At 48.3% G+C, this 20,931-nt stretch overlaps 5 protein-coding genes across 5 annotated transcripts; 2 read left to right on the top strand and 3 right to left on the bottom strand.

The window, feature by feature from the left end:
- Window positions 1-1,635: 1,635 nt before the first annotated feature.
- On the bottom strand, window positions 1,636-2,723 carry FPRO_16108 (uncharacterized protein; the record flags this gene model as incomplete). The annotated part of the gene is made up of 2 exons (XM_031225216.1): window positions 1,636-2,244; window positions 2,295-2,723. 2 exons carry the CDS (start codon window positions 2,721-2,723, stop codon window positions 1,636-1,638), a joined length of 1,038 nt encoding a protein of 345 aa, XP_031090397.1.
- A 2,736-nt stretch (window positions 2,724-5,459) lies between these two features.
- Window positions 5,460-7,466, top strand: FPRO_16107 (uncharacterized protein; the record flags this gene model as incomplete). The annotated part of the gene is made up of 1 exon (XM_031225215.1): window positions 5,460-7,466. The coding sequence occupies one exon, from the start codon at window positions 5,460-5,462 to the stop codon at window positions 7,464-7,466; it is 2,007 nt and encodes a 668-aa protein (XP_031090396.1).
- A 2,961-nt stretch (window positions 7,467-10,427) lies between these two features.
- On the bottom strand, window positions 10,428-12,150 carry FPRO_16106 (uncharacterized protein; the record flags this gene model as incomplete). The annotated part of the gene is made up of 3 exons (XM_031225213.1): window positions 10,428-10,441; window positions 10,501-10,737; window positions 11,421-12,150. 3 exons carry the CDS (start codon window positions 12,148-12,150, stop codon window positions 10,428-10,430), a joined length of 981 nt encoding a protein of 326 aa, XP_031090395.1.
- Window positions 12,151-16,710: 4,560 nt separating this feature from the next.
- Window positions 16,711-18,351, top strand: FPRO_16105 (uncharacterized protein; the record flags this gene model as incomplete). Its single annotated transcript, XM_031225212.1, has 2 exons — window positions 16,711-17,443; window positions 18,071-18,351. The coding sequence occupies 2 exons, from the start codon at window positions 16,711-16,713 to the stop codon at window positions 18,349-18,351; spliced, it is 1,014 nt and encodes a 337-aa protein (XP_031090394.1).
- A 1,115-nt stretch (window positions 18,352-19,466) lies between these two features.
- Window positions 19,467-20,612, bottom strand: FPRO_16104 (uncharacterized protein; the record flags this gene model as incomplete). The annotated part of the gene is made up of 1 exon (XM_031225211.1): window positions 19,467-20,612. The coding sequence occupies one exon, from the start codon at window positions 20,610-20,612 to the stop codon at window positions 19,467-19,469; it is 1,146 nt and encodes a 381-aa protein (XP_031090393.1).
- Between the last annotated feature and the right edge of the window lie 319 nt (window positions 20,613-20,931).

The raw sequence follows: 20,931 nt of genomic DNA, 5'->3' as shown, positions 1-20,931 counted from the left end.
CCAGCCATGATCTACCCCCCTCTCAGACCCAGAGTCGCCAGGCAAAGGGACAAAAGGACGGTTTATGATAGTTGATTGCACCAAAGAACATCTGCAAGTGTCTCAAAGGTCGTCTGCGAGGTTGTAGCTTATCCTTGTGAAGTTTCTCGCCCTGTGGTGTTGTCTATAAAAGGCGGGTCTGGACGAACAGATCCATAAAATGATCACTTGGTAGTCACCGTCTCTACGGTCGATTGAGACCTCATCAGAAAACCACCAACAGTACCAAAAAGACTCATATCTATTACTTTGTCAGTCGCATGAACAATTCTTTTCTCTATTGGGCACTTCCTTCGCTGAGAAACGGGCGTTGAAGTGCGAGCCTATTTTGTGTCCCTTCCTTGAGAAGCCAGCGGCGGATTGACCTTCTTGATTGCGTCCCATCAATGATATATGAGATAACAGGGTAATTCCTGTCGAGTATCTCGATATGAATTTTGTCCTCATCTGACAAGATTCGGGGTCTGCCGGACCGTGGTTTGTCTTTAGCTGACTCTTGTTGTCGACCTCGTCGATTGATCCAGTAGATCGCGTGACAAGCCTGCTCCTCTTTGTCTGCGATTTTCTCACAAGGAGAATGATAGGTATTCCACCTTATTCCGGCGTTTCAATCTGTTCAAGTAACGCGATTAAGTCATGGTGTGGATGTTGTTTTGGCAGGGTGGTACCCGAAATGTGGCGGACTCTAGGGATGGCAGTGGGCGAAGGTTCATGGTGTACTTACATTTATCACAAACACCTCGTCTTCTTCCACCCAGCTTCTCCAGTATGCCGAGAAAGCCACTTGTGGTATCATTTCCTGAGAAGCTGCCACCGTACGACGGGCCAAAGCTCCATATCTTTCCATATCACAAATCACGCATTCTATGGCGTGAGACTTGATCACAATGACGACGTGACCTCAAGCCAAGGTTGTGTGTTCCGGGCTTCTGCTGATCCCGTCGATCTCTTAACCCGTCTTTTGAACGACGCCCATAGATCCAAGAACATGCACATAGTCTCTAGCTGATATCTTAAATCTGAGTTATTGATCATCATCTGGATAGCGTCAATGATCGATTCCTCTTTACAGACGGGGTCTTGCGTGCCCCTCGGAGTGACGGCCTGCTGCATATTTGCGTCTCAAATCATCTTTTCTCTTTATAGCAAGGATGTCATTAAATTAATACTTGCAAAAGTTTCCCAGCCTCGATTACGTAATAAATTATTTAAAGCTTGACGTACGTGTGGCGACTGTCACCGGTATATCACTCTGAGTACGTTCTGAGAGTCCTCGTACAATCACTGAAAAGAAATTGTCTCATGCTTTAGCTACAAAGAAGGCAGAGAGCATCACGGACCCCTCTCTTTTCTTTCGACAATTGATCGTAAGGTGTCTGCAAATGATTCCGTAAAAATATAAGCCTCTATTTGTATATAAGTGCGACTCCCAGATACTCTGTATTCTCCCAGCCATTATGACTATATTTGGTAGATCTATTTTCAATCCGAATCAATGTTACTTGACGTGTATGACCCGTTGTTTGGCACAAAATGAGCTCCATTCTGTTCTGACTGACACTCAAATCTCAAATTCTCCACACCAAGCCTAGTAGATTAAGATCTATCAGGCACATTATCCAGCTTCTTCCTCGTGAGATATTCAATAGCATCCTCAACAGATCCATCAGCTTGATTCAGAGCTTCAATATTTTGTTCAAAGTCGCAAAAGCCGACATCATTCAATCGGCGCAACCCCTCAGCGTAGCGGTCCATGTAAACGTCTTCGACCCTGTCTTTGAATTGAAGCATATACAACTCTCGTATAGGATCCATCACGTCATGGACGCCCTCATTTCCCTCCTGAATGCCCGCCAAGTCTGGCTGAGAAGTATTCTGTTCTTGTTGGACCTGCGAACTTCCTCCATTGACTACATTCACAGGTGCAGTGCCAGTGATTCCAGGGGCGGGGAACCCTACAACCATACTGTCGAACAGTCTGCACACTTCGTCTATCATTTTGCCTATTATATCAGGGCTACTACTGGAAGCTTCCGTCAATAAGTGTAGTACATGTCTACCCTCGTGACCGTCTGGTAGCCTAAAGTATTTACTGATCATGTTATCGACGACGACGGGGTCCCGCAGAGCCGCGCGCTCGTGTTGAGTATAGTTAGGATGGCCCCAGACAAGCCGCTCCAATACCGCGAACGAAGAGGAGGGTTCCTAGAATGAATGTCAGCTACTATTCAATATAGAGATATCATCGCACGTACACCGCCATTTCTGCGCCTGAGTTCTGTAAGAGGGCCGCTAGGGCCGCCGTCGATGGTGCCCATTAAGTTGGCAAAGGGCTGGTTGATCATGTCTTCATTGGCAGAGATGGGTGCTGATGCGACGGTATTAACACAGGAAGCGGGATCCGGTTGCTGGTTGCTGGCAGCGCTGTTACGGATGATGAAGACTGTGTTATCGCTCTTGATCCCGCAGGCGCTCAAAGCTTTATCGTTCTCCATGACTTGACCAGAGAAGATTATGCATGACGAGTTTGCAGAAATCTCCTCATGGAACTTTTTGGCCACCTTGTCCAAGAGGTTAGAGACAGTTTCTGTACCGCCCATGGTGACATCGAGCGTGCTCCCTGATACGGTCTTCACTTTGAAGGTGATCTGAGAATCACTGCTCGACTGGGGATTGTCGGTCATTGCATTGGCCGGTAACATAGCACAGCGCGTTTTAGAGGTTTGAGTGGCGATAGTGAGAGTTGAAACTGGATCAAAGAACGGTAATAGCACCTTAAGTGCCCTGAACTCATATGACTAAGGTGATGAGGGAAGCGAAGTTAAAAATAAGGTAGGTCAATCGAGCGAAGCCCGGAGGCGAAAGGCCCAGCAAGTGCTGAGTTACTGGGTTTTTGAAGTGTAGGTTCGGTTCTTGCTCTGGTAGCTCAGGCGGTATTGAAATGTAGAAAAAGAACTCGGTTACCCGAGAACTTAATATTAACACACGAGACATGCGTGCGAGCCTCATGAGCTGATGTGTTTGCCACGCCATTGACAGATCCCCTTTTTCTTGCTGTAGCGTTCGAATCCGGAGCTTATCGGATGGCTACCCGAGGGTTGTTGTATCAAAAGTGTGGTGCGATATGAATTCCGTGATAATGGCTGGCAACCACCATGAATTGAAAGGTGGAGCCAACAACTAGTAACTTTCAACCCCCTTGTTCCTTACTGAGTCAGGAGGTCTCTGGCCCGTTCTTGGTGGTCGAAGGCAAGCCTTACTCTCTCCATGTTGAGAAGTAATAAGCCAAGCAAAGTAATCTTAATTAGAACGTAAGCTTATGAAGTCAAACTGTGTTTTTATGAGTAATAATCAAGATACAGAGCACAAAAATGATTGTTCTACTGGTGAAATACAGAGCTTCAAACATCACAGCGTCAAGCTAACAGCAGCGGCCAGCCTCACTCTAGGCTATGTACAAGGATAGGTGACGATGTAGCTGCAAACCCCCGCTAGGAGCGGTATGCCTGTTCACAGGCTAGTGTGTACTGTGTGATCGCTGGAGGGTACCTCCGCTCATTACTTTTTGTGAATGAAATTTTGTGACTTATCCTTGTCCAAAGACTTGAGGCGGTAAGGCCCCGGGACGAATCTATCAGGTTTCACTCCTCAAGTTGGACTCTCACACGGACCACCACATGACCTAGCGCGGCTGGAGATGGCGCCCCGCTAGCAGCGACTGAAACAGGAATCAAGCGGTACGAATCCACAGTTGCGCTACTCCGTACTTCGTATTCTCATGGGGACGTGGCGGACCCACCTGGGACAAGGCGCTAAGGCTTTTCAAGTCAATCACCCTGCATCTCTCGGAAACGGTGCGTGTTCCCCGCTAAGTGTACAGGTTTTGATATTGGTGGCGCTTGCGTTAGCTCAGGCCCCAGCCTTGTCAGCTTTCAGCCCCCTCGCTTCTGTGATTAGACAAGGCCGTTTCTTTCATCGATGACCTCATTGAGGCAGAGGTCTTTGTTTTCTCACTTGTTTTCACGGACTTCTTGGTGCTGCATGCGCCTTTAGAATGGAGTTGCAAGGATTATTCTGCAATTGAAGCAACCCCGAAGCATCAGTGACCATGATATCGATTACGATTCAGTTTCCGTTCGCCTCACCAAACGTGATTGCTGAAGCTCAGAATGTTTGAACTCTATCTTAGGTAAACGCATGTAGTTGACTTTTCAATGTGAGGTGAGGGTAGTATCGCTCTGTTTTCTCTTACCTTTCAATGCCGCTATTTTTTAATTCGATATCATACGCTTTTACCGCAATGGATTACTCCTGAGCTGGTGAACCCATGTTCTGTCACGGTTAAGAAACCCATCTCTCAATACAAGCCCCGTAGGTAGTGCATTGAGAAGAGAAAATTCGTCGTCATCTAAATAACTCCACTGCGAGCAGTCCTGCTTCAGACAAAAGATTCAGACTACCGACGCTCGCATTGACAAGAGTTCCGGTAAGTACTATTGAGGGGTTATCAGAAATGTGTGGCTCTTCAACAGTCGAAATTCCAGCGGAGCTCGCTATCAATAATGTTTTTACCTGCAACAGCTGGGCCCAGAACGGACCATATCTCACATTCACGGCCTTTGACAACCCTACCCTTCCACACGGAACTGACAACCTTCTTCAAGCATCAATATGTACACGGTGGCACTTTTAATAACTTTCTAGATAGCACTTAGAATTTTGACTGTGTAGGTCGAGCAACATAGCAACGGCAGGAAGTACGCAGTAACTAAGCTGGATTAAGGACATATGAAAGACAGCGTGAAGTATAGGGAAGCGGGCTTATGATAAAATTTGAACGTTGCGTCCTAGAACAAACACAGGCGTGTTTTCTTTCTTTGAGGCTCGGTTACGGATGCGGTGTCATGATGGTAGGCAAAGGACTTTGATGGTTGTTAGGTTACTATAAAAAAATAAAAATAAAAATAAAAATTAAACCGTTCATCCTACATCGATACTTTACCAGCCAGTGTCTCTCCATCATGTCCTGTTCTATGCCGTTGGAACATCGAATCTCGCCTTTACAGCGGGTGTCCTCCCAGGCCGTTATCCGGAGCCGAAGCTGAGCAATCTCGCGCTTAGTCTAATTTTTCATCGCCCGAGTCTTGCTGGTGCGATCGAGGGCCGTTTTGTCGCTGTGATTCTCGAAGAACGCCTTGTCGTCCTCAACGGAGGTCTTGAAGAAGCTGAAGCATAAAACAGGGACCGGTACAAAGGTCACGTGGCACTAGCTGCACCGGGCCCCGTAAACTTGAGGCATAAATCCTGGCTGCGCCCCCTCTGGAGGTCTTCACCTTTTGCTCTCCACGTGTCATCTAGCCGCTGTTATTGCACTATCATCAACGCAACCACCCTCAGTCTTTCCATCGTTCCACCTAATCATGGCTCCATTAGTGGTCTCGTCGACAGGCGCGACAATCAAAGAACTCGAGCGAAAGCTGTCTATCGCGAAAGATGAAATTACGGCCCTGACTCAACAAATCAACGATGAGCACATAATAAACGGTCGAGAACGTGTAGAATGCGCAACGCTTCAGAAAGGAACAGAAAATTTGAAACGTGCCCTGGCAGAAAATGTTTTATTCACTGAAACCATCACGCAAACCTTGAGAGAGGCGCGTTGGGACAACGACAGGTTCCGGCGCGAAATCGGATGTCTTCAATCCGAGATTTGTAGGATGCAAAGCGAACGCGTACAAACGGACAAATACATAAGTTTTATCGATCAACAGCTACTCGAACGCAACCGGACGATAGAAGAGCTACACGGACAAATTTCATCCATCTGGGACAAGGTCAATGCGACGAAGTCGTCTGAGATCGCCTCAACACATATTCAAAAGTGCTATAACAGCCAGACTACCTTTCTGGCCAGTCTTAACATGTCTGTGGTCGCACAGATTCAAGCGCTGGTGACGAGATTTAGTCATGAATCCAGCAACAAGCAAGAAGTGGAGAAACAGCTCTCAAAAGCTCGTTCGCACGCTACAAAGCTCAATGATGAAACAGAAAAGCTTCGGCGCCATCTTCAAATGAGTCAGAAAGAGACAAAAACACTCAGAAATGAGGTAAAGAAACAAAGCGAAGCAAAGAAATTTCTCGAACACGAACTAAAAAAGTCTAAACAAGACGCAAACAATACCTCTAGTAAAGGACACATTGTTACGGAAGGGCAGTTCCAGCATATCCAAGACGCTATCACTCTCTGCCCCGGAAAAGCGATGGGGGAGGTAGAGCGTCTCAAAAGCCAAATCGAGGAGAAGGAGATCAGAATTCAAGAGCAAGTAATGCTCCAGAACAAATTAGAAGATTCTATAGCACATCAGGCGGAGGAGCACCCCCTTACATCACAGAAGTCAAGTGAACTTCGGGAACGCCTCAATTCTCTCGGGGAAGGGTTCCGACACGATGCGGGCCTGTCCGAGGACGTTGATGATCTTAATCAACAGGTTGCGAAGCAGATGGAACGGGTGAGCGAGCTAGAAGCCCGTAACGAGATTCTAGAGGACGAATGTGCTCAACTGAGGGACGACGTGTTACGACATGCCAAAAGTTCAGAGCTGCTGAAGCAGGAATCCTTTCACTATAAAGGCCGCAGCATAACTAACGAACGTGATATTCTCGATGCTCTTGGGAAAAACCGGGCACAACTCTCTTGTCACATCTACGACACAATACTTGACGTTACGAAAGATATCAATGATGTCTACGACGCGAACGATGCAGTTAATGCTCTGGACGGATTTTTTGCTGAAGTCGAAGGCAGCATTCACTTGTTTTCGCTACAAGTCGATAACGATGTCGTGATGTTTCAGCAACTCATTAATTCATTCAAGCGGCTCAAACCTTGCCCCTGGTATGGAGATAGCCTGGTCGAGGCCCAAGATATGTATGAGAAAACTGTTTGTTTTAGGAAAGCCGCATCATCGTTTCGGCAAGATGCGTCCCGTGAACTTCAGGCCTTGGCGTCGTCGAAGCCCAACGTGCTTCCTTTTTCTGTCACTATGGCGGAAAGGCAGACCGCTTTGTCTGGAAAGATTCCCACAGCGAGACTTTTGTTATCTTATGTACTTGTTACTGTTGTTCTATGGATATGCAACTGGATGCCATTCATCCTTCGGTCATTCCTAGTGGTGTTCTCGTGCCATTTTGGATACCTTTGGGCTGCGCGTGCTCAGGAAGCTCGCGAAAACAACAGTCGCAAATACCTGGAGTCGCTATGCGGAGATCCGGTCGCCGGACGGATGTCTGCGGTATCCGCTCGAGAGGCGCACAAGCAGCTTCTGGCTTCATCGTCTGCGGCCCCGAGTAAATGGGATACAAGGCAGGTGGTGATGCCTGCCAAGAATCCGGAATCTAAAAATAGAGGCAAAAAGAAGAAAAGATAACGACAGGGGTGCAAGTGGTTTATTCATGGTTCTTGTTTATTGAGTCTACGATTGATTTTCCTGTTCATCGATAAATTACCGTATCAATCAAGCTTCAGCAGACTTCTAGGTTGTAGCTACAATTGTGGATTTCTTCCTAAACTTTAGTTCAAATCAAATCATATGCTGTACGCAGACTGCTTTCACATCGTGACGGCCACAGGTGTGTCTCGAACTAGAAAATGTTTCTTTGTACCAATTTCGGATTTTTCCTCGGTATCTTTCTCGGCAACTCCGCCGATGACTGTCAGCTTGCGCGTGTCGCCCTTGGGTTTCTCGAGGTTATTCTCTCACATTTCGATCTTGTCAGAGTCGAAGACCATATTCTTTTAGCCCAAAAATTTGCCCCGTCTCTCCCCGAGTTCCAGGATCAGCCAAAAGGGAACTCTTGCGTACTCGGTCTTGAGACGAGACAAAATAGAATCTTCACCGCACCGGAGCCTTGAAAGGATCGTGGACCTTCTGCAAGAGCTCCTTTGTGATGTGACTAGTGTATTGTATACACGAATTCTACACACGTACAGCATCACAATAAACGCGACCGCCAACCAATAAATTGATGCCCGGGTAGGCGATGCAGCTTGTTAAAAGGCGTAGGCCACAGTGTACTGAGAAACGATTTGAAATCTTTGGGTAATAGAACAGGGCTCAATTGTTGGCACACGAGAATCTTCATGAGCGCGTTTGCTAAAACTGATGATGGTATTCGATGGGCCCAAATGCCCCCGCCTTGGCGGCGTGCCTGGGGCCGCTGAAGGCTGAGGCGTATTTCCTAACGGCTTTCCTAGCATCTCCATTAGTTCACATAGTAGTCTGGCCAATAATAGGTTACACAAACAGTGCTGTGCCGGCATGTTACTGGAAGATATCGTTGAGTGAGCTCTTTGAGGGCCGGTAACTGTGCGGGAGTCACGCAAATGACCGGGCACCATCCTGCAAGTCGTCAATCCTGACCGGCAGTTTGTGACAGCCCTTGCTGGTCCTCAATGTGGCAAATAAAGATGCCGGTGGTGGAATGGGCTGCGAACGAAAGCTGAAGCACACTCCTGCCTCTCCGCGTACGCGTATGAAGGTGCATTCGGACAGGTGGAATCCTCATCAATTGCGCGATGGCGGGGGCGCCAAGTTGATATTAACCCACGGCTCGGTTGGTTAGCTAGTCGCTGGCAAGAACAAAGGCCGTCGAAGAGTCGAGCCATCCACCTGAGGTCATCCAGTTTCGAGCATGTCGTGTACGTGTAAGGCCAATTTTCTTTGGCTAGGGGGCCACTGCCAAACACGGTCAACATTACGTGACTGACCCTGTAGCGCAACACTGCAATGGTGATTTTAAATGTTTCCTGTGACTATTAGTTCTACACCGGAATTCCAGCTCCTTAAACTGCCGTGATAAATTCAGTACTCCTCGTCGGTTATAGCTATTAACTATACGATGGGATATGTCGTCGTGGGCAATGAGTGCCCCCCTGGCAGCCAAGACAGACTTCTCGATCACCGTCTGTAGGTAGATGACTCGAAGAGCTTGCCTAACTAATGCCCGCTTGTAACTGTTCCTACGGATACAACATCGCAGGCCATGACAGAGCCGCCTATGAACGACGCGCGAGGTTTATCTAGCTACTCCATATCCGTTGAGTGCCATTACTGAGAGCGTTCCCTTGTGAGCAAAGTTCCATATCGCTATGTCTAACAGAAGCTCGAGGGCATCCAGATGCTAATCCAGCATTAGCAAGTATTACTAAACATCAGCAAGTCCAATAGGTCCTCTCACCCACTACTACAACTCGTCTTGATCTTATCGACCGTTCTATTACGCAAGACCAACGGTCGCCTGCCCTCTTCTGTCAATAGTGATCGTATTCCAACCTGTCTACCCTTCTAACGGTTGCCAAGTATCCCATCTCTAGGCGACAGGGCTTTATCTGGAGGTGAAGTTAGCGGCCGGAACGTGCTTTCGCGCTACAAGCGGCTGCCAATCACCAGGGCAGAGCAGACGGAACTCGGCCCTAAGGCAGTAGGCTCTGTGGTAGACATAAAATCTTAATGCCCCCTCCCAGGTTTTTCTCTTGACTGACTAAGAGGCTAAGATAAGATAAGAGGTCCTCACTTGTGTCTAGGAATTCCTCGAGGATAAAAGTAGAAGAAATCTACAAACTAATTCTAAGCATACTGACTTGGCGACTTGTAGACTATGACCTGAGTCGACTTATTTGTTGCCCTTTTTCCTGGCTTGCGAGTCAGGGATTCGGACTTGAATTGAGTTGAATGACTTGAAGTATCAAGAGGCTGGGCCCGCTGAGGAACTCCACCAAGAATTCAGCATAACAAGAACCAGGTTGACTTCTGCACCTCACACCAAGCCTCGCAGTCGACAGCGCATTATCAATCCACAATCCGCAGGCCCGAGCTTGCAGAACTATCACTACACTGCTTAAAGAGTTTTCTTTGCTCCCTTGAGCCCGGAAGGTATCCCTGTTCCTAAACTTAACTCACCCAGATCCTTCCTTTCCCCTACGTGAGAGTTGATCGTCCAAGCATCTTGGTCAGTTCAAGGTCACTCTCTCGGCATGAGACCAGAATACGCTTCATTATTAAATCTCGCTGGAATGATCATAGCGCAATTGAATCTGATCCACGTATGCTAGCACTAAACGCTGGCGAGCACGCACGGGGCTGGACATTGTACATAAACGCGAGCATCTAGAGTTGAAGGGATTCGATATTTCACAACATCACTTCCATCACCACTGGATAAGTACTGAAATCAGTCCGCAAAAAGGCCCTGTTCTAAGGGTTCAACGCATTTGCCTGCCTAGTAGCAAAAGAATTCCTCATCGTTCCGCCATGTCCCAGCACTGTATGACATGGATCCTGCTCGCGTACGGGTGAGTGTTGACCTCTGCAAGGCGCTGAATATCCTTCCTAGGGTCGCTCCACTGTATGAATTCGCATTAGACAAAGTATCACAAGAAGGTTAATAGTGTATCGGACTGACCGGTGGTGGGGAAAGTTTTCTTGTCTGAGTAATGGAACCTTCGCAAATCTGCTTCGGCCGTCCATACTCTTCTCGGTCCATTTTTTAACTGCGCTCTGGCCTCCAGACGTCCGCTCTGCAGAGATTTCGCTATGGGAGGAAGATGAATGGAAGATGGAACATTAACCACAGTCTTTGCCTCACTCCAGCCGCTCGCATCTCGTCTTCCCGTATCATCAGGAGTGAGGATGGTGGCTGCTGAATATTATTGGTTAGTAAGTATATGTTCAGGGCCACGTGGGCCTGTTGCAAACGAATCTTGTTTAGGTAGAGGTGTGAGAATTTCACTAGACCCTAGGGGGATCCCTGGAGGAAGCGTAGAGGACGGTATCGGCTGGCTGATGGGTGGAAGAGAGATGGGTGTCGGTCGAGGCAAGTCAACGGGAAATCTCGTGCGTCCAAGAAAATTTTCAGTTGCATGAATTATTGTCATTTTCATCGGTTGGATTGCTCCCATAGCCTGGGTCGCCTTGCCGGCAGTATGATCAATATCATTGGTCTTGGCTGCCCCGTCTCTATGGTATTCAATGCCTCCTAAGTGATTCTTGGATGCTTTCTTGATTCTTTCGTTCTTCCCAAGTTTCTTTCGACGTCGTTGACTGGAAAACCAGCCTTTGATTTGATCTGTTGGTGAACATGTTAGTTTCCAACCTTCACTCGTCTTCTTCGTACTACCCAGCTCGGCCTGACCGAATTGAACTTACCCCACTCTAGTCCAGTTTCACACATGAGGCGTTGCATTTCATGTCCATCTGCATATGGCCGCTGAATGTTTGCATAATACCACCTTCTGAGGCAGGCTTTAGCTTGCTCCGGTAGTCTTGGCCTTTTACGTGGCTGGGTGGGCAGAAGCTCAGACATTTCCTCACAACGCTGCGTACAATTGTCGAGTTCATATCGCGGGACGCTTGGTTGAAACGCGATGGATCGTGATGGAGGCAAATTTCCAGGTTTTTCCTTCCCTTGCAGAGCATAATCCGAACTAGGAACCGTAGTCGGGAAGCCTAGATGTCCGGGACAGGAACTATATGTCAACTGGTGATGGCAGCCACAGGGTTCCTCAGCTATGCAAACTGGTGCAACGCTGGAGGCCATATGACATAGCTTCTTGGGTGAATAGTATTGAGGTATAAAGAAAGCTCGCTCCTCAATTCGTTGCGGCCAAGGTGCACCTGGACGCGCTGGTCGTTCGGAACCTCCAGTCATATTGTCGTTGGCATCAAGCACATCAACGGGGGCTTTGACTGTTTCGTTATGACAGTGCTCGATACGTTCCATCTGGCTCTCACCATCTGCTTCACCAAGCCTATCTATGATGGCTGCGATATCATTGGTTGGTTCTCGTGGTGTTGTCTGCCCCTTACCAACTGATGCTAGCTTTGCCATATCTTCAGAGGCAGCTGTATTCTCTCTCCATCGTGAGAGGAATCTTTCCATCGTGGGATTCATATCTCTGCTCCCTTCTTGGCTTTCAGCTTCAATTCGATCCCAAATAGACTTTTTATCTTCTAGAGCAACTAAGATCTCTCTCCTTGTGGCCATGTTTCCAGGAGTAAGCAAGGTGGAGTGATTTCTCGTTCCCACGTTGTAGCCTCGGAATATGGGAGACATGCTTGCTGGAAGCAAACGTGAACCATATGATACAACCGAAGCTTAACAGGAAGGCCCACGAGGAAAGTGAATAGAGTCTATAGAGTGCGTTGCCCGAGACTTTGGAAGAACAGAGGTGTGCGAGATGAGTATTCGAGTGGTGGTTTAGGAATAAAAGATGAAGATCCGTGGTATAGAGCAGAATGAGAGTCAATTACTGCAAGGTATACACTTGGTCGTCTAGTTCAACCTACTGCAAAGTTCTTTTCAGGAATCATCCGCTCTCAAGCTTGCTGGGTTTCCCTACGTACCTGGATTCTAAACAAAAAGAAGACAACTTGAACAGCTCTGCAAGAAACGGATTAGCCCATCACATGAACCGCCCGCCATTAGAAAGTATGATTGAAGTAGCCACTAAAGAGGAAAAGGACGCACCTGTAGGATATCAAAGATTGGTCACACCCTTTTGCTGGTCTGGTAGAGTGTTTTTGCATGGATATCAGCTCTGAGCTACTTGACAGACAGACCGTGTTTACAGTTCTACAGTCTGTAGTCCATCACTGCCAAGGTCTGTTTGAGAACCCGTGGAGGCTAAAGAAAACATCGACTTAGCTTTTGTGATGTCGGCCGCCCGCTGTCAAGTCAACGACTATCTTGATGTGACACCATGGCATGCTGTAATCTCTAGCGCCAGAAAACTTTCGTCACACACACAACTATCATCGCGTTAGCGAATCTTATGCACACGCTCGGTGTTCTCCCGTGCAAGCGCGGTGGGCCATTTAGCAACAACTCAGTAGCCGAAGCAATCCTTTCTGAGGGGATGCTGCGGTAACAAATTAGACTTTTTCTTTGATTCAAACCTTTCCGCAACCAAATTTGCTCCACCTAGTCTTGGCCAGGTCCATGGAGCCGAGGCTCATGACCTTCTCCCCCCCGCACCTTCATGCATGACGCTCGCGTCGTCCCTGCATGTCAGATCCCTGCTCAGCTCACTAGTGGCATCTCGCTTTACATACTAGAGTAGATCTACCAGAGCCTCACCCAGTTTCCAGTCAACTTTCATCTAGATTGAGCGCTATCTTACCATCGGCAGCAAACTGCTAGCTTCATTTTCGTTTTGACACATTTCAAGACAAGTTGGTGGTCTGAGGTGTAAGAGAATATCCACGGTTGCTTAAGTTGTCTCGAATAGCTTTGACCTGGCCGCTACAGGAGACTCGTTCCTAGATCGTCGGGCATGTGACATGATTCATGGACCAAAACCACCGTCGAGGCTAAGACCTAATCACACTCTCAGCTGCAATTATACAGCTTAGCGAGCCTCCAGGTGCGACGAGACTGGCTGGGTTCAAACGGTCTTCTTTTGGGAGTGGCGATAGAAAAATATAAAGCACAAGAGATAAGCTGGCATGGACTAGAGAAGTGTAGAGGGTGATGAGCCGACTGGACGATGTAAGTGGGGAGTCGCACCATGGGGGTCAAGATAAGTCTAGCCGCCAATTCGAGAATATACGATCGTTGAGACACTCGGAGAATATGAAGATCAAACAGTATAGGCGCGACACATGGCGCGTAGTGCTCATTAAAACGTCGCGCCATAGAATCAGCACCCGGCCTTTCAAGGTTTATCACTGTTGTGCCACCCTTCTTCGCGATGGCCGTTTAGCAAGCTAGGGGCTATGAGGTGCAAATACGCCATGTACAAGTCCGCCGCTTCGTATCAGATGGCTCGATCGGTACCAACACACGTCACACACGAACTCGGATGACGGAGTGATCGTACGACCCGTAATGATTGTACAGACGCTACGTCTGATCCTTCATTCGCCGCCACTCATTGTTCGCTGCGCTCTTGACGCTGGACCCGGAGAAATTGCTTCGACTCGTAGGTCTGAACTATGGACGTGCCCTTAGAAGGAGTCGAAAAAGCACTTACTGCAAAGATAAGAGTTGGATTGGCCGGAATCTACTTCTTCCTATCTTTCACTAAAGTATCTAAACTAAGTCGACACAGGTATTAAGCTAGAACTCGAAATCTAGTCCGTCAACCATGCTCTTTCCTGATGAAGGAAATGCGGAGTTCCATCAGATGATCCATCCCCTTCGCTCCTGTGATCCTGAAGTCTCTTGTAGAGAGGGCGTGGCTACTTTTTGTAGGCTCATGGACCCTTCAGCGGTGGCCACACTTGTAGGCACGAGTTCCCCCTTCGAGAGTACTCAATCGCCCATTTAGCCACGCGCACTGTTCTCTAGCAAGTTCTGGACAGGAGTCCGGTGGTCATATCCGCTTCGCCAGAAGCCATAGTTTCAACCCGCCATTGGCAGTGTCCCAAGCTCAACCATCGAACGACCGACAGAAAGCAATCTCAAGGGAGTGAGTCATTTTCGTTGATGGAAGAGCTGTCAATGACTTGAGGCTGACCAAAAACGTCGATTCCGGCCACCAGCTACTAGCCTAGCCTCTCCCCCCTTTCCATCTTATCTGTAAAACAGCTCACTGCTTTACAAACATTGCAAGCGTCGCTAACAATCACTACGTCCAGGCTCTGATAGTTACAATACCCTACCCAAGATGGCTGATGAGAATGACTTGAGTGTGTCTGCTTATCCTCCGCCCAGGCGCGCAACAACTCGCCAACTCCGGGCCAGCCAGTAAGAATTGTGCCCTCGTTCAACGCTCTCACACGTGCTCCGTTGAGCGAGGGGCGTGTCTATCGCCGTGGGGTTCTAACACAAACTTCGTAGCTAAAACTACCCACTTATCTAAAGCAGGAAGAGGAATCTGTTTCAAAAACTTCCTCAGCCAAGATTCAGATGCGATGCTCGGACATGGACGATCAAGAAGACCAATCCAAGCCTCATGATCTAGTCACCTCCTCGCCCTGGTCATACTGGGATCATATTCAGGCTTAGCGACACTCTCTATTAGACTTTTCACAGAGTCGCACAACCCGCATACATGTGTAGGCATCGAACAAGAAAGCTGTTGTCGCCTATGTATGATGCTTCTTACTGCTCCCGTTCTTCGCGCTCCATCGCGCTCCATACTGATACCTATACTTCGCATTGGGTGCCCCCAGACCCAGTTCTCACCAGATAATGTCAGGATTTAAACCAAAGTCAGGTGTCTGATACAGGAGTTCTTTTTGGTACATCGAAAAGATACGACTAAACGATACTGGGCATTAGTTCCGGCTATAGTAATCGGTACCGAAGCTCGTAACGTAATTCACAAGAATATATCATTCACGGCTAGGATTGATGTGAATGAGGGGCATGATTAGTGCCGTGGAAGCAGCGCTCCGTTCACCTTGACCGTCGTTGTTCGAAACAAGTATGTGATCCGGGTTTGGCATGGAAGTAGGTTCAGCGGGGGTGTTACGTACAGAGTTTCTAGCATATTGACGAAGCAAAAATGGTAAGTACTCATGCAACATAAATGATTGGCCACTGTTTCTGGCACATGATGCAAGAAAGCTGTTCGGTTTGATCTATTCTCTATATTGTCTAGCTGTAACCTTGACGAGTGTATCGGATTACCCTAGGGACGTAAATTACCCTTGCCTGACCGCGGGTTCCTTTTCGCAGTGCATCACGCCTCAGCTTCGTAGAATAACATCGACTGAGGTGGGTTTTGAGTGATCGGACGCCCGTAGACCAGAATAGAGTCAACAAGAGCTCCAATACCGGCCGCGGATCCGTTTATCTATGACGAGTTGACCTTCTCATCACTTGACCATTGCAGCAAAGATCCGAGACCTCGAAACATAGTCCACAAATCCGGCGCATCACCTACTGGTGGCCACGATCCCGTGGCAGATCATGGTCCTGGCTGCTTGCGTGATACGCGCGCATAGCAGCCATTGGCTCTGTTTCTCTTTGTGATCCATGGAAGATCGTTCTGCATAACGCTCAAGTGCCTGCATTCTGCCAAGCCTACAGACAATGATGGCAAGACCTACAGAGTACCTTGAGACGAATAATTCAGGCTTGTATCTGAGTGTTTGAATGCGGAAGTGGGGATACTCCACCATCATGCGTGCGATCCGGTAGGTCTAGTACAGCACGTTATGCTATGATACCCCGGCCGTCGCTTCGCCGGACGACATTCCATGCTTGGGAGTTCCTGTATAACAGTCGAGATACACGAGCTCCGAACTGGGTTTTCGGGGGCGTCTGTCAAGCTTTTGGCTTTAATCGATAATGTTCTTCTGTTCTCTAGTGCCATTATCACCGTGTCTTCTGTTTTCATGAGGTCAGGTGCTCAAAACACTGAGCTTGAGCGCTCATGTTCCTGCTGAACTCTGCCTTCCAGTAAATTAGCCCCGATGGTCTGGCATATATTTGAGGCAATTGCCCAACTCTATGCTCTTCTTGAAAGCGTCGTAAAGTTCTTCAAATCCTATTCTCAAGCTGCTAGTCGAACACTTAGCTCAATCCCAGCTACGGCCTTACCACTGCAGACTGTTATTTCTCTAGAGCCCCTTGATCTGGTATGCTGTAAGGAAACCAGCTTATTCTATCTCTACGCCATACTTCTGGAACACGAAAGGATTGAGCATTCCGATTCTTTCAAATATGTCCAGAGCAGAAGAAAAGCCTGTTTGGGCTGGGAGAGAACGAAGTCAGTTGAACGAAGTCGGCAACAAGAGCCTTGAGAATTGTATTCGACGGGTGGAGGAAACCCTCGGTAGGCTCGATATTTTAGAAAAGGAACTAGCTCAGGTATCCATCGAGCTCAGAGCTGACATGTCACAACTCGTTGCTGCGGTTGATAAGGGGGCCGCTCAACAAGAGCAGTCATCTCAAAGCCTCCGCACTTCACGTGAAGCGAGAGACAATGAGACCAAAGCTGTCAGGACTGAGATGGAAAGGCGGGTCGGAGAAAAGAAAGGAGAAAACCCTAATACCCCAGACAATAGGGGTCTTGAGTCGGAAGGACTTATTCTACCTAAAGAATTGCCAAGGCTTTCGTCAGCCGCTGGCGGTATACCAGCACGACGGGAACTTACCAATGGCACCGGCGCTGTGGCAGATAGGCCCGAAGAAGCGAGTAATAAACGGAGTATGGGAGGCCTAGAGTGCCACGATATTCAGACAGTCAAGACACCAGAGGTTCAGCCAAAGTCTGAGCCAACTTGTCAACTAAAGCTCCAAGAAGTTCGGCAGGTCGACAAAAATATCATGCCGCCCGGACAGCCTCTACCAGAGCGAGTTTGCGAACCACCTTCAAGACGTTGTTGGGAGCAACTTCCTGGGAAATCTAGTCGAAGCCACAAACGACCGTGTGAGAGCCAACCTGATAGATTTGGTAAGCGACAAGCAACAGTGACTGGAAAAGGTTTCCATCATGACAAGTTCCCAATTATGAGGGCCCCAGAACGAAATAGAACTCCAGCGCAGATTTCTGGAGGCTCCCAGTCGATATCCCAAAGTCCAATGTATGGTCCGCTTTACGGAAATACAGGCCATTTCCCCGAGGGTCCGGCTTCTGAGGTACAGTCAGGCTCTAGTTTTTGTTTCGCCTGTCTATCATCACAAAGTTCTCAAATGTGCTGTAGTACAACACACAATCGACCTCGCATAATTTCAATCAATTCGGCCACAGCTCCGGCTCGTTGGCCACAGCAAGACTACAATGTCCATCCCACATATCCAACACCGCAAAACACTTCGACACGTTATGGGTCAATTTATGGTTCACGTTGCGGACCTCCAAGCTACATAAACTCGACCCAATATCAAGTAGCCTCCAACATGTCTTCCATGTGTCCACAAAGATCAAACAATTCTACGTATTTTATGTACAGTAATCGAAGGTTTCCAGGCTACCCTGCCACGGCTCCGGCTCAGAGATTACCGTCGGCCTCCAACATACCTTCGCAAACACCAAACTTTCGGATGGTCGACCCGCGTACTCACTTTCGGCTCAATCCAGATTCCTACGGAACGGAAGGTCGAGACATGAGGTCTGGGGAGACTACAGCGATGGATAGCCTACAGCCAACCCCAGATACGAATCGTGTGGCCTCATTCCGCGATACCACGATCAGTGGTACCTCTAGTATTATGCACAGTGTCGCACCAATCGGGAGTTTTGAGACCCTTGAACGACAAGGACGTGAAGCAGAAGCCATGGATCAAAGACTGAGGAACGTGGCCATCAAGGCAATCCGAGTGGTGGACGTGCATGGCGGTCGCCTAAAAGAGGAGTCTTAGCTTTTCGCCCTCAAAATTCCGATTTTCTTGAACTCGATGATCTTTAGTTCATGGTTGATATGCGGGATCGCGTGCTTGGCCGAAGCTTTCCATGCCGTCATTTAACTTGGCATCGTCGAGTCTACACCTATGTATCCAAGTAACAGATGATACAATCACAGCTTGAAAAAAAACTATACCAAAGGAAAATTGTTGAATGGTAACGGTGAAGAGAAGTAGTGACGCACTTTGTAGGTACCAAGATAGTTCAAAGACCGAGGCATGTGGAGTGAGCAGTAGATGGATCAATTGATGATTGTCCTGAGTTTGTTCTTCTTTTCCTTCGGTCAGGTGCTGGAGTTAATCAACGTGTCTGAAAACATTACTCATTTCATTCTACAGTAAAACCGAAACCATCACACCCAACCAAAGCCTATCGTCTACATCTCACCATACACGCTCACGGCGCTGCGGAAACCGAGCTCAGCTATACCCAAGCTAAGGGAAAGGCAGAGACGCAGCCAACGAAACCCAGTGATCACGAATCTTACAGCAATGTATACACCTTGCACGACACAATCTGTGGAGTGGACTTTTCGACTTATAATTCAGACCAGTATGTATAAACAGCAGACATAGCAACGGAGGTGATCAGAGTGCAAGAATAGTAATCTTGCTCTCCGACGTAGATGGCATCGTCATGCAACAAGCTCGATATCAATCACATCTCTTGACAATTAGCCATAAAATACCGCTATCATTGCGACTCTCTTTTCCTCCATCTTTTGCACGCAGTTTTCGAGTTCTGCGGAGCGCAATGTTTCAACATATTAAGAGCTTAGAAAAGACCGTAGCTCGTAACACCAGTGCATCCAGTGTGCGGTCTAAACTGACCTGTGCGACTCGAAAAAAAAAAAAAGAGAAAAAGAGTGCCTCTTGTTGTGGAGGAACGAAATGAAGTAAAGATTGCTTCCGTGGTTCAATCTTGTGGTATAGCCTCTTTTTCTGAGGAATGGGCTTGCGCCGTAGGAAATCTTCCAACCTGTAATGCTTTCCAATTAAACTTGCGTATCTTGCGCAATGTTGTGACCGATAAGGAAAAGTAGAGGAAGAAAGTACTGTGTTGTGTTAAGTGCTTAGACACTGGTGATGCGATCAAGAGGAGCTCGAGCGCAGCAGACCATGAGCTTCAGGCTGGTACCGAGCTCCTCAGCTTCAGAGAGTAGACACTTATCGCTCCAGATGCTCTTTACAGAGGACTTCCCTGCTGCGTTTTCGTAGCACCGTGTGTACCACCATCGGCCAACCCGACTGACCATCTTGCCCTCGTCTGCCGAGGGACTGTTGTCGCTCATCATCTCGGATAGACTTGGCGGATCCTTCTTATTCTCAGCAATAGCTTTGCCCTTGTCGGCCTTACTGTCTGAGCGAGTGACGGAACTTGCCACGGGCACACCCACTCGTGCTGCCTTGATGGTAGTGAAACCAACCTTGCCAAGGAGACGAAGAATGAGATCTGCGGTTGATCCGAGACTAGTATCAGGCGTTCTCTCGTTTATCCTCTCTTTGAGACGGCGGACTGTACGCCGGCCCCGGTTGCCCATATTGTTTAGGTCAACATCGAGAATGCAGAGCTCGATGAAGCCTCCTGGCTCCAACACACGGCGCGCTTCGGTGAGAATGCTGCGGTAGTATGCTTCAGGAGCTGCGACAGGGAAGCGATAGACAACAGCCGTAAAGCTCTGAGGGGCGAACGGAAACTTGTCGAGGTGAGAGACGTATTGGATCTGGTGGTGGTTTGGAGGGCTGAGAGGGAAGCTCGAAGATGAACTCTTGAGTTCTTCAGGAAGAGGAGCGCGAGGAGACAGGTTGAAGAAGGTGGCAGCCGGGTATGCTTCCGCAGCGTAGAATGACCAGTCATCGTTACCAAGGCCATCAATTACGAGTATTGAGTGCCTCTTCAGTGGTCCCTCAACAGGAACCAGTTCATGGCGAACGTCGCTGAATAGAACATGCTCGAAGGTAAGCCACTTGCTCACCGTCATTGAACCAACTCTGAGATTTACTTGTGCGAGTGGTGACCCATCCTCGGAAGAGGAGCTGGCATCAGATCGTCTCGTCTTACAGGAAGACCGACTGCTTCGTCGAGATACCTCACCAGCCGCAGGAACCTCAGTGTTGTTGTTGTTGCAGTCTTCGTATCCCGAAACAAATTCGGAGACTGAGAAGGTAGTTCTGGGGCGTGGGTGAGGTTGGAAAGCTGCCCGAAGGCGTTCAGTCATGTCAGGACTGCAAGTGCTGGAGATGGTTGTTGCCTTGGATTGTTGGCATGCATTATTATCGAAGACAACCGTCGGCAACTTTAAGGGCTTCTCCTTGCTAGCCAGCTTCGACTCTTAAGTCTCAAGATGAAACGGTGCACCTCGTGAAGACGTTGCTGAGGAAGGTGCTTTGCCAGCATCTTCAATGAGATCATCATACTCACCCCACACCTCATCTTCTGCGGGGGGGTCGTAAGGTTGTGGGATTACGGCAGTAGAGCCAGAGAAGCCAAGACTACCAGAACAGCTTGAGCAAGATGTACCAAGTGTTCCCTCGGAG

Source organism: Fusarium proliferatum, assembly GCF_900067095.1.
Source record: "Fusarium proliferatum ET1 genome assembly, contig: FPRO_scaffold021, whole genome shotgun sequence".
NCBI classification, from domain to species: Eukaryota; Fungi; Ascomycota; class Sordariomycetes; order Hypocreales; family Nectriaceae; genus Fusarium; species Fusarium proliferatum.
This window is presented reverse-complemented; position numbering and strand designations above follow the sequence as displayed.